The sequence below is a fragment of the Phoenix dactylifera genome, unplaced genomic scaffold, assembly GCF_009389715.1.
Source record: "Phoenix dactylifera cultivar Barhee BC4 unplaced genomic scaffold, palm_55x_up_171113_PBpolish2nd_filt_p 000795F, whole genome shotgun sequence".
Classification (NCBI taxonomy): domain Eukaryota; kingdom Viridiplantae; phylum Streptophyta; class Magnoliopsida; order Arecales; family Arecaceae; genus Phoenix; species Phoenix dactylifera.
Window position 1 is genome coordinate 91,248 of NW_024068162.1, and position 14,002 is coordinate 105,249.

The following is a 14,002-nucleotide window of genomic DNA, read 5'->3' on the forward strand; positions in this document are numbered from 1 at the left end:
AATGGAACAAAGTACGTAGGGGTCTTCTTCATTAAGGGTTTCTATGTTTTCTACATTGTGGAGGGGTCCTCTGTTTGTGTTCCTACCTATCTAAAGATACGTTATTCTTGAAAGGGTTCTTGTATTTGTTTGGCTATTGGTAAGCAACAAGTTGTTAACTAGAGAAAACTTTAGAAACATTATTGGAATGGGCTTGCTAGCTGTTGAAAAAGTAGCATAAAATAAGAAATAGTTGGCCATCTCTTTATTCATTATTAAGGGATTGCAGGTATGTCAAAAGATTTCTATCATCCCTTTAAGATTTGTAGAAGCCTGCAATCTACTATTGAGCTTTTTTGTCAATGGAGAAAGAAGCATGTGGAGAGTTTGAATGAAAGTTTGGGATATGATGGCTATAATGCTATTTTGGCATGTTTGGCTTGAAAGAAACTAAAGAATTTTCAGTTAATTTCTGAAATAATTAAAACGTTCACTATATCGGTGCATACACCTATATCGAGCATACTGTATCGTATCATTACCGAACAAAGACTCGATATGTTTAATCGAACCCTGTATTAGGCATATCGATACTTTACCAGCACGGTATAGGTAAGGATTTGGTACTAAGATTACAAAATTGTCACCCCCAAATTCAGGACATAACATAACCATGCTACTGTGGGGTACCACCCATAATAACATAAAGCCAATCATATGTATAAAAATTCTACTTATACAAAACATAATAATAATGGTCCAAAGCCTCTCATTAATTAAATAAGAATCAAGTTGCTGGTATAGAGTTTCTAAACCTAATGTCATGTGAATCTGGAGCATGACATGGCTGTGCTACCGAGGGGTACAACCGACGATATCAAGAAGCTAAACATTTCAATTAACTTTCAAATCCATCATAACTTTCAAATTTATCTCAAAAAAATATAATAAATAAAAGTTCAATTTTATTATTCATTAAATGCAACTAATATTGGTTCCGAGTATCTACATCAAACATAAATACCAACCGATAATTCTTAATATTTTCTTCATCCTTATTGACCCTATTCGCCTAGAGAGAAAAATAAAAATAAAGATATATGAGCGATAAAGCTCGATAAGCAAATCTTACTCTATCTTACTAGATCAAGCATAAATTTTTTCATATAATGCATCATTTAAAAAAATAAAAAATATTATAAAATAAAGCATTTTATAGTACAATATATTAAAACAAATAATAAAACTAATCATGCAAACATAAACCATTCATATTATATAAACATTGTTGTCGGCTATTTTCTTGTAGACCTGAGGATGACTTTAAAAGGGTGTCATTGTCAAAATCTTAACCAACAAACAAATATTATTTTTTTATTACTCTTACTATCCTCTATTCGATGAATAGTGGTTGAAGGAGGTTGATCCACAGGGAGGCGATTGGAGCACATAAATAGAGAACAGAAACTCCATTAAGATTCATGGCAATATAATTTTTTTCTTTTAAAAACAAAGATAGAATTTTTTGAGCATATTCGATTAATCTCTAACCAACCAGAACTAGTTTTCTATTCAAAAATAAACGAAGAAAAGGAAGAAAACTTTTGCAATTAAAATAAAAATTCTAGAATGCATAACATAAACTGCAGAAATTAAGCTAAACCTAGAACACAAATTGCATAAAAGAAAAAAATAATAGATTGCATAAAAGAATAATTACAAAAATGAAGATTGGAAGCTAAATATTTCCTCCTTCTACAAAATAAAACATAAAAACAAAGGAAGAAAGAAAAAAAGAAAACTCCTCCTGTGGCACGCTCGGTGGGATTTTTTTTTTTTATTTCTCTTTCTTTCAAAGAAACATAGCATACTCAGTTTTTTTTTTCCGAATGTGAACTCCCCCCCTCTCCCCAGCCAATGGCCTCTTTTTATACCCAACTCTCACCCGGTGATGGATCCCCTAGGAGTGCGCTGAATCGTGATGACTGGGGCGTGGATGATGGCGAATCCAAGAGAGGCTGATCTGCATCACGGAGGAGACGGATGCACGCGTGATTTGCTGGAACTCGGTTTCCGCGGGATCGCTCGGTCCTTGGCATGCATCACGGGAGGCTGAAACGGAAGCAGAGGATGTAGGAGGGCTGAATCACAGGCTGCTGGGATTCCGGAATGGAGCTGACGCATGATGTACTGCGGCATCACGGAATCGCTGGGACGGACACGGGAGATCTCAAATCTGGAAAAGGGCTGGGATCATGCTTGCAGTCGGACGGAAGGAGCTGGCTGGGATTCCGAATCCGGAAGAGGAGGATGCGGCTGGGATGGAATGCGAACGCTGGAATTTGGGGGATGCTAGAAAATTGCACGGACGTCGGTCTGGATGCATCACGGGAGAAGAGGAATGGGGCGGACGCACGGGATGAGATGCGGAAAGCTTGGCATTCATCATGTGATCTAGAAATTGCTGGGAGTGCAGAGAAGGCGAGGTGCTGCTGGCTTCACGAGGAAGCTGGAAGGACGGGTGGAAGCTGACCGCGGAGAATGGGGCGCTAATCCGGAAGCTGATCGCGGAGAATGGGGCGCTAATCCGGAAGCTGGAAAATAGCTTAACGCGTGAGACGCTCGGGAGGAACGACAGACACGTGGGATCATACGGACGAGCTGGACGATGGACGCCGCGAGGCAGATCTGGAAGGTGATCCGTGGAAGATGGACGGCTGGGGCACTGCGGGAGGAAGAAGAAGAACAGTGAATCATAATATATTTTTCATAACACTGTTCATATGAACAATGTTTTCACGTAACACTGTTCATATGAACAGTTTTATCTCAAAATACTGTTCATATGAACATTGTCATCTCAAGCACCAGTATTTTCAGCCATGAATAAGGATAAATGTCTTTATTAAGAATTAATTTCATAGCCGTTGGGAATAGACGAAATGAACATGAAAACAATTTGATTGGGTCATCGCAATTGGTTGAGATGAACTTCTGTCCATAACAATAGGGATGAATCATGATGATGCAGTAGAAAGATAGGGAGTGACCCAAGTTTCAGGTAGGCTTGGCTCGGAATGACCTTCAATTATAATACGAAAACCAAAATAAAGAATTACATTTTTTTAAGAGTTATATGCAGGAGAACTTTAGAAAATTAGGTACAAAAGAGGGCTAAAATGTGCACAGATGTGCACTTAACAAACATGGTTCCAAGTTTATTTTGCAAATAAATTTATAAATCATTCTTCTTTCATTTAACTATATTATAGTTCAAAATATTGCTCAGAGATATTCATGCTATGGTCACTATGTACCCATGACATGGCCCGTGTTCATCATCGATAAAATATCATAGTTTGTATTCATTACCAACGTTAACCCATTGGCGGAGGGGCATTTTCGTTGGATGCTAGCTCCAGAGTATCGATTTTTCTAATTCTAGGAATTATACATAGCTATCTGAGAGCCTTTAGAAAACTTATATCTTTTTCTTAAAACATACATATAAATAGATAAAAAATACTAAATGGCATGATCATATTCATATTTCATAACAAAGATATTTTTATTAAATCGTTGGTTCTTTAGAAAGAAGAAAAGATCCCTATGAACATATTTTCTTAATGTATTAAAGAGGCCCTCTCTAACCAGAAACATATTCTGCTTTCTCCTGGATACTCAGGTTCGACATACCCATGGATTTTAGGAAATTATCTTACTGTAGGCCTAGACAAATAGACTCTTCTTCTCCCTGCCGATTGATCCGAGCTCATCAATAATTTGGTTCTTTCTATCCCAAATCACGTTTTCTATAATCGATTTGATCCCCTGATCCAATGGGGACAAACGCCTAGTAGAGCTCGCTGAATTCAAAAAAAAAAAGGATACTTCGAACCGAATCACGTATCTTTCTCATAATACTGAAGTCTAAAAAAAGAAGAAAAAAAGGAACAGGGAAGACTTTGTTTTCTCGAAGAGGCTTACAGGCATTTGCAGCACCGTAGGCGAAGGGAATTTGAGCATCGAAGTTTCTTCAGGGGAAGAGGGGGCAGCCCTCGGCCCGATCATCCAATTCGCTCCAACAGATAGGCATGGTTCAGTAGTCAAAGAAACTTCGTCACTTTCGTGTACCCATTGCAAGGCTACGAGTTATGGAAAAAGAAAGATGGAATCTGGCTTTTCCTTCCCTGGGATGGAATTGCTAAAAACTCTTTCTTATAAGACGATAATTTGAATAAGAAATTTTGGGCAACAGTCAAGTCTGAATTGGGTTTTTACAAAGGAAGGCCTCAAGTCAACTCATTTGAAAGAAAGAAAAAAAATGGGTTATAATAAACTGAAGCTTAAATAAAAAAGGACCTTATCAATCCTGTTCTAAACTCACTTCAGCTACAGGGACTACCTTATTGGAATTTGAGTCTGGTGACCTTGTGTATGAATCGAGGGAAGGGCGGCTACTAAACGTTAAAGCAGCCGGCTCCCTCCTTCTTTGCTTTTTTTGGAGAGGAAAAGAGCATCGCAGCCGGCCCGCCCCCTCTTTCGAAGCAATCCTTGGAAAAGAACAAGAGGAATATTAATAAAACTATTTTTCATAATAAAGAATGATTTTTATAACATATATGTTGATTCATAATTTTAAAAAAAAGCATGATATTTTTATAAAAAAATTTATGCACGAAAAAAATGATCATTTGAAAAATAATGAGTGTAAGATCTACTTACCTCTTTCACCTTAGACCGTCAAACTTCACTAGACAAATTAGTTAACCCTATTTAAAAATATTAAAAGCAAAATTAATTTCTGTTTGATGATTTTAATAGAATTAAAATACTAAAAAAATAAGATGGTTGGTTTGGTGATAGTGTTCGGCGGTCCGAAAAGGTCAAGTCTAAGCAATTTGATTAATGAATCATGGGGTATAAACTCGATCAGAGCAAAGGTCATTCAATAGAGTTTATCATCAGTGGGTTCCAGGGACACTTAATAAGACCGAGGTGATCATTTCAGTAGACGGGTTGCGCACTAGGGCGGTTTAGGGTCTCTTTGCAGGGTCATCTCAAGTTTGTAGAATAGGTGAATAGAACCCCTAGGATTCATGGGTTTTTTTACAAAGGGAAACAAGTAGATGATAGAGAAAGAAGAGAGAGAAAATAAGAGAGAAGGAGAGGATGGTCTCTTTCTGTCCTCCTCTTCTTTCTTTCTTTCTTGGTGAATAAGGGAGAAAGGGAGTGGGCCGATGGCTGTGGTCACGGTGGGGGTCAACGTCGGAGTGCTGGCAATATTGTCGGAGGTTCAACTATAGGTGGTGCTAGTCGGCGTTGGCGACCGGTGGCCGAAAAAGGGAGAGCATGATCAAAAATAGGGGCAAAATAGAGGTGGTCTTGGATTGGTGGATTCGTATCCCTGTCACTCACCGACGGCTGGGGGTCTGGGCAGATGCAGGGAGGTCGTTGGGGCTCTCGGCGACGAATGCTGGCTGCGGCGGTGGTTGGAAAAGGGAAAAGAAGGACCAATAAAAATAGGAGAAAAATTGGGTCCCCTTTTGTCGCTTGATTTTTGTCTAATTTCTCAGCTGTGAGTCATTATTTTGGATTGTGGGAAGAAGAAAAAGGGAAGGGAGGAAGCACAAGGCGTTAACTCAGCTTTGGTAGCCCCAATTTTTGGCAGGCACAATGACCCTAGGCGGACGACGCACAAGAAAAAGAAAGAAGGGAAAAGAGGTGACGGTGGTCAGCGAATGTCGATGGTGCTTGAAGGAGAGTTAGGAGGGCTTTATATAGAGTGGAGACTAGGGTTTCCTAGTCTCCAGCAGGGTTCGAGGAGTCATCCTCCTCCTCTCCGTGTTCAAGTAGGGCTTTGCCCTATTCGGATCCTACACGGGCCTTCGGGCCATTCCAGGCCGGTTAGTGGATCGGATCTAGTTTGGTCCTTCACACCCAAGATTCTCATATCTTCAAAAACCCATATTTTAAAAATCCATAAAATTATTAAGTACGAGTTCATAATAAAATAATCAATGAAAATTCTACTACGAAAGCTTCTTAGCATGATTTTCCAAGCCTGAATGACTTTTCACTCCTAGCCATAATAAACTACTATATTGGTAGTTTGAAAACTAATGAGGTGGGTAAAGATTGCCTACTTCTTTCATCTTGAATTCTTAAAATTCAACTGAGTGAATTACTTGAATCAATTCAATACCATGCAAGGCGCAATTAATTCATATTTAATAAATTCAATGGTATTAAAATTTTAAGAGAGAGAAAAAGAGGGTGGTTGGCCGGGTGACGGCGTTTGGCGGCTCTGATTGGGTTAGATTTAAGCGACTCAATCGGTGGATCATGAAGCAAAATCTTAATTAGGGTCCAAAATTTCAAGAATGCTTGACAAAGGCTGGGGTGATGGGTCGACAAGCTGTGTAGGTACCAAGGCAGCACAGAGCCTCTTCATTTGGGTTAAGTTAGATCCATAAAAAAAAAAAAAAGGGACACGAACTGGGTCCAAGGATCTTCTTAGAGAGAGAAAGAAGAGGGAGAAATAAGAGAGTAAAAGAGGGATGCTTTGCCTCTCTTAGAAGGAGAGATAGAGGTTGCTAGAGGCCCAGCTAAGGGGTCATGGTCGGCAGCAGGAGATAGTGAACATTCGGTGCAGTGACCAACTGATGAGAAAACAAAGAAAAAAGGGTCAGAAAAATAGGGGAACAAAGATTTCCTTATTTTGGGCACTGGCTGTTCATCGGTGGCCATGACTTCACCATGCAGGATCACAGAGATGCCAAGAAACTTGGCAAAGGGTCTTGCATCAATGGGCAGTGACACCAGTGGCTGGTAAAAGGGGAAAAGAGAAGATAACAGGAGCGGAATAGAGGACGACAATGGTGATGGAAATCTGGTGATTTTTTGCCAAAATTGAATCGGTAGCCATGATCTTATATACAAAAAAGTAGCGGAGAGGGAGAATCCATGGGTGGTGGTGCTTACCTCATCTTCGGCGAGCAGTGGCGGAAAGCACAAGAACACGATGCGGCAGAACTCAACTAGAAGAAAGGGAGAAGGAGGTAGCGGTGATCGACGGTGGGTGGTCATGAGGGGAGGGGAGACCTTCTTATAGAAGAGCCCTAGGACTGTTCTTCTTTGCGTGGACATATTTTCGACCTCCATATGTGGGAGTCTTCTATCGTCCGCTCATATGTGGGATATGCGTGGGCCAACCAATTGGGCCAAGCCCAAGTTAGGTTGGTTAAATAGACCAAGTACTGACGACATCCTCACAGAACCTTGATTTAAACTAATACCAAGAAAAAGAGTAATCATCCAAAAAAAATCTTATCTAAAAAAAAAACTTAATCCAATCTAATTATTTTGATCTAATTAGAACTTTATTTTCATGAACTAGGCCGAGTCAAAGCTTTGACCCATTCAACATTTCAGATCTAAAAATCAACCCATACGGACCCATAACCCAAAAAAGGCAGGAGGAAACCTCGACCTAAACTCGACCCAAATAGGATGGGTCAGGTTGATAGTTTTGGTTCGGCTACGGTGATTGACTAGATTCGGAATCGGAGATGCACAGGCAAGGAGAGGCCGCTGCTCCTCGACATTCGTAGACTTCTGCAGGAGTGTAGTTTTCATCAGGTCATATACGTTTCCTGAGAAGCAAACGTTGCAGCAGACTAGATGGCTTCCTATGCAGTTCACAATTCTGGAGACTTCATTTGGATGGATTGTGACATAGTGTCCGGTCCTTTATCTGGTCTTTTGTTTTCTAATTTTATTAGCCGCATCCATGCCCGTAGAATATGAACCGCCATTGTACCCAAAAAAAATAAAAATAAATAATAATAATAATAATAATAATAATAAATCTCAAAGCCAACATCATAAGCCTGATCTCACTTTGTCAAAGCAATAAGAAAAGAATGTATCCCATTACATGATGTTTCTTTTGCTTCACCCCACGCACAAAAATGCTTGAAACTTCCCTCATGCTTCTCTCCTTTCATCTCCATGGTTGTGTTTCTTCGTGGCTTAGAGATCAACAAGATCGCATGCTCTTTAATGGAATTGGAAGATACTAGCTTCCAAGAGGAGCTGTGTGGAACATAGCCTTTACCCTTTAGCTACATACCATGCAAAGCAAAGCTAGACTTATATATGAGGCACGAACTACGAGGTATCACTTTAAGACTGGAAAGAACCAGCAAGGGTGCCCCACGATCGAACAGAATGGCTCTAGCCAAAGGGATCTAGATTAAGCCCTGGCCGTGAAGCAAGGTAGTTGCTTCACTTGGGCTTTATTCCATATGCTTCTATACTTGCTCTATTAATATGTGCCCTACCAGCAACCAAGCTGCAGAGCCCCTGCTACTACTCTCCAGCCTTTGAGGCCTTACTTTGTGCAGCAATTCTTGAGGAAATGGCATCATCGGCATTGGCTTCAGCATCGGCGGCGGCTGCGGCGGCGGCGCAGATGCAGAAGATGCAACTGATTAAGGGAGAGCGTCACCTCTTCTCATCGTCGGACGATAATATTGTGATGAAGCAAACCCTTGAAACGCATTCCCCCGATGGCCGTGAAGTGGATGTGAGGTCGTTGTTGTACCTCATTGAGGACATCATGCAACGAGCAACTCCTGCCATTTTAGAGGTATATTTGACAAGCTCCCTTAAATTCAATATATATATATATATTTTTCTTTTTCTTTTTCTTTTCTTTTTTTTGAGATTGGCCTTTAGATGACTCTAAGTTCTGCTGAGCCATCAAATTATGGTGATGAAACAAAGCTCATGTTATGTATATAGACAGTTATATTTTTAGGCTTCGGCCCAGACACTTAACTCGATGTGTGGATGGCAATTGGCCAATAGGTGGTCAAGCCATTGGACCAGAGGGATCAACGAAAAAGCCCACGCCTGTCAGCCCATGTAAGCAAGTTTCTTCCATTCTAGTCCAAGCCAAAATAGAGCTTGGAATTCATGGGTTTTTCCACTTTTGTAAAGCTAGAATACAATTAAGTGAAAAGCTGAATCAATGGATCAGGTGACTAAAATTAGAAAAAGGGTTATAAATTATAAAAATAGTTATTTTAGAAAGATTAATAGATAATATTATGATAAATAAAATTTTAAAAATATTAAAAAGAAAATTAAGAAGTATTAACTTTTAAGTAGATTGAGGGCGAGCAACTGCTACTCGTAAACTCTTTGGAGGTTAGGTACCAATGACCTAGATTCTAGTTCTGCCCTCGTCCCAAACTTGGCCAGGCTTCTCCATTCTAGTTCTTAAATAAATAAATAAATAAATAAATATATATATATATATTAATGTAAATTATAAAAAACTGCTAATATAAAACTAGTTGGCATGAAAATATAAGATCATAAGAATTTTTAGTAATCATGTTGCACCACCACTTATCAAGCATTTGCTGGTTCATGACTGATGAGTTCAGCTGAGTTTGCTGTCCTTGGATGTTTGAGGAATCATATTGTTTATAGAAGTACAAATAGGTCGGGTCAGGTCGGATCATGAGTGACCCTGATCCAATTTGGTTTTTTGTTCTAGTCCTAATTTTGGACCCAGATCCGACCCCATTGAATATCGGATCAGGTCGGGTCAGGTCCACTGTTACAATTTTTGATCCAATGAATTATTTCGGTTGGGTCGGATCCATGCATAATCCGAACCCAACCCAAAAAATTTGGGTTTAGTTCGGGTCCGGGTCGGATTTTCTTCGGATCAACCCATCCATGGCTTCAGAACTTGTGTTTGCACCTTCGTAGGCTCAAATAATTTTACAGATTTAGGTCGGGTCGGATCGGATCGTGGGATTGAAAATCTAAAATTGTTCAAATTTCAAATAGAGCAGATCGGTTTGAACTAAAATAGGGCAAAATTTTTGACAGGTCCAAGATTAAGACTAGCATTTGTCTTAATCTCCCTGTCCTGCCTGCCACCTTGAGAATTCATCATAGGTCAGAACTAAAAATTTTTGGCAATTCCTTTAGAAATGAAGCTTACCCACATGTAGATCATATCAGAATACAGACAAGAAATCCTGTTGGCATTGTGAAAACACTGTAATCATGCGGCAGCACTGCTGACACAACAATAGAAGCAAGTAGCAAAGCTCTTTCTTCCTTCATCCTTACAATAAGCTCACAAACTTTACTGTTGTTGTCGTTGTTCTTCTTGGTGTGCAGACGCCGCACACTCACTTGGAGGTTATGGAAGACAGAGCGCATCATGCTGCAGTTGTTGGAATGCTCGAAGCCCTCGCGTACCCCATTCACAGGATTGCTGCTGAGGTTAATGAAATTAACCTCATGACCAAACCATAAATTTTATCCGTAGATATCACATTAACTTATATTTTTTGAGATTGTTCTCCGTTCCCTACCATTTTTCCAGCATTCTTCTCTCTTCAAGCATTAAACTAGGTTATTGCTAGTTAAATTTGGTGAGATTTCAGAGAAATTCTACTGATAAGATGTCTTTTGCCTGCTCTCACATCTTAGTTCAAGATCATTATCTGGAAAATCTATGCAACAAGTCTTGGGTAACAGCATACATTTATTATTTTATTTCTTCCACCATATTGTTATAGATTACGTACAAGTGCACGAGCGGTGGCGATGCCCATGCAACGACGATCGCCTTGTTGCACACGCTGTCGAACTATGCATGGGACGCAAAGGTTATCCTAGTTTTAGCAGCTTTTGCAGTGACCTATGGGGAGTTCTGGCTGACAGCCCAGCTTCATACCATCAATCCCCTGGCGAAATCTGTGTCACTACTTAAGCAGCTCCCTGACATTTTTGAGCACACCCATCTTCTTAAGCCAAGATTTGACGCCATTAACAACCTCATCAAGGCCATGGTGGATGTTACAAAGTGCATTGTTGAGTTCAAGGAGCTCCCCTCAGAATATATCTCCCCTGAATCCCCTGACATGTCGATGGCCATGACCCATATCCCAACTGCTGTCTACTGGACCATTAGAAGTATTGTAGCTTGTTCCTCTCAGATCATTATGCTCGTAGGCCTTGGCCATGAGTAAGTTCATGCTCTTACCTGCATCAATAACAGAAAACTCAGAATAACCTCTAACTTTTGTTCTCTTTATTCTTATTTTTTTTCACAGGTACATCAGCTCCACCACTGAGGCATGGGAATTGTCGAGTTTAGCTCACAAAGTTAGCAACATTCATAGGCACCTTACTAAGCAACTTGCCTTGTGCCATCACCATATAGGTTAGTACCTAAATCCTAAATATATTCTCTTGATTTAAGCTAAGAGCATATTTGATGTAACAACAACCCATACCACACCTATAAAGGTTAGCTGAAAGGTATTATTTGAGTTTCTTGATCCTATATTATAAGTACTCAGGATCTACTCAGTGTATAGCTGTTGTAGGACTAAACACACGTCCGTACGAATCCTCACATACTCCCCCCGCTTCTGTCCGACGTCCTCACCAAGATTCAAATCAATTCAGATCTAATTATAAGCACCATAATCGGCTCGTAGTCAACCTCGATGAGCCTGTGTCTTGTAGTCCATATAGGCTATGGGCTGGATCTACTCTGATATTATTTGAAACAATTCAGTAGCTCACTCAAAAGGCTAGATGGAAGGTATTATTTGGATTTTTAGCTCTATATAAGCATCCAAAATCTATTCAGTGTATAACTGAGGTGAGAATAAACACACGCCCGCAAATCCTCGCATTTGGAGCTCTAAAATTCTTCAGCTAAAGTAGATTTAACCTGTTGATTTTGTGAATCCTAAACATGATGTGCTCCTTCTAATTTAGAAAGTACATCTTATCCGTTGATGCAGATGAGAAGAAGCATATCGAGACTTACCAAACACTTGCGCGTCTCTTCGAAGTTGCCCATCTTGATAACTTGAAGATCCTTAGGGCATTAATGCAGTCAAAGGATGATCTTCCCCTCTCTGATGGTACTAGAAAGAAAAGAGTTAGTGTTGATATGCTGAGACGAAAGATCGTTATGTTGTTCATCTCGGACCTCGACATTCCCCAGGAAGAACTCCTAGTTCTCGTTCAGATATACAACGATACACATCAAGGGAAGCTCGAGAGGCCCTATGAGATTGTCTGGTTACCGGTCATTGATAGGCACATCCCATGGAACAGCGGCAGAGAGGAGACTTTCAATCGCTTGGCATCCATGATGCCATGGTACTTAATGCACCACCCTTCGCTGCTCGATCGAGCTGTGATCAAATACATCAGGGATGTGTGGCACTTCGAGAAGAAGCCTCTGCTAGTGGTGTTGGATCCTCAGGGAAAGGTAGTGAATCCTAATGCCCTCCACATGATGTGGATATGGGGCACTCTAGCCTTCCCTTTTACCAGCAATAGGGAGGCAGCTCTTTGGAATGAGGAGACTTGGCGGCTTGAATTCCTCGCCGACGAAATCGATCCTGTGATACTAACATGGGTATGAATTCAAAATCTCATTCTATTATGCAAATATATCATACCGTACTGGTTCGATAACGGTATATGATATAGAGAGTGAATTGACACTCAGTATATCAAACCAGTCCGTACCATATCAATATAGTAATAATATTGGTATTGGTATGGAGCTTGGTATCAAAACAGCGTACGTACCTTGCTCTCATATTCAATTTACTCTATGCATGGCAGGTGAGAGAAGGCCGGTATGTTTGCCTGTATGGCGGCGAGGACATCGATTGGATTCGGAGGTTTGCTACAAGTTTGAGGAGGGTGGCGCAGGAGGCAAAAATCCCCTTAGAGATGGTGTATGTGGGGAAGAGCAATCCGAAGGAGCGAGTGAAGAAAGCCGTGGGGGTGATCGCGGCGGAGAAGCTCAGTGGCTACTGGCAAGACCCGGTGATGGTGTGGTTCTTCTGGGTGAGGCTGGAGAGCATGTGGCACTCCAAGATGCAGCATGGAAAAAGCATTGAGGATGACACCATCATGCAGGAGGTGATGACCATGCTCAGCTTCGACGGAAGCGACGAGGGCTGGGCCGTCATAAGCCGGGGCTCGGTGGAGATGGTGAAGTCCCAGGGGAAGAAGCTTGTGGACTGCCTGACGCAGTTCGACGCATGGAAGGAAACTGTGGAGACTGAAGGATTCATTCCAGCGCTGACAAATGCATTGATCCCATACCACACCCATGAGCACTGCACTCGTCTCATCCTCCCCGGCGACAATGGCCGGATCAAGCATCAGGTGATTTGTGCCCAATGCAAGCGTCCCATGGAGAAATTCATCCTGTATCGCTGCTGCAATGACTGAGATTGTCGTTCGGCCAGGACTACCTTGGAAGTTTGAATGTGTGTGGTTCGAAGGCAAGCTTTTCTTGTAGGCCTAAATAAAGTGTGTTTGTAATGTTTGAAGTGTCTTGTGGTCCTCCTCACATGTGAGATCACTGTTCTTGTGAGTTGTTTCCAGTAATCTAATTTGTCTTTGTTATGGACCTATGGTTCAAGAAATAAAATTTTCTACATTTCAGTGATAAATGAGCAATGCCTAGTACCTTGTCATTTCTTGGATGATTAATGAGAATTTTATGTCCTTAGAAGCTACTCATCATGCCGAACAAAGAAATGATTGATGCGTAAAACGCAACACCGGGTTCCATATAATTTAGAAAACACAAAGCAAACATTTGTTGCTTTAGTTATTTGCAAAAATAAACAAAAAAAAAATGATATAACAATGAAAAGTGAGAACAAGTATTCAAAAGAATTTGATATGCTTGTACCGAATACATTTTTAATTATAGTTGCAAAGTATACATAGAAAATAAATGTTACAATAAATATTCTTCCGAGAGTCACTATTGCTTGAAAATGATTGTCATTTTAAATATGTGATCAATGCTAACATGGTGAAAGATTATTATAATGTTATGAAAAATTTGGAGAAAATCTGTTATATTGTGTATTTTAATAATGTTATGTAAATTATAACCTTCATATGATGGTTATTCTGTATAATGTCATCTACT

At 40.3% G+C, this 14,002-nt stretch overlaps 1 protein-coding gene across 1 annotated transcript; it reads left to right on the top strand.

Moving 5' to 3' along the window:
• The first annotated feature begins 8,347 nt into the window (after positions 1-8,347).
• LOC103709939 (protein SIEVE ELEMENT OCCLUSION B-like) lies at positions 8,348-13,514 on the top strand. The gene is made up of 6 exons (XM_008795475.3): positions 8,348-8,632; positions 10,189-10,293; positions 10,593-11,041; positions 11,130-11,239; positions 11,832-12,457; positions 12,670-13,514. The coding sequence occupies exons 1-6, from the start codon at positions 8,402-8,404 to the stop codon at positions 13,285-13,287; spliced, it is 2,139 nt and encodes a 712-aa protein (XP_008793697.2). The 5' UTR covers positions 8,348-8,401; the 3' UTR covers positions 13,288-13,514.
• Positions 13,515-14,002: the final 488 nt, after the last annotated feature.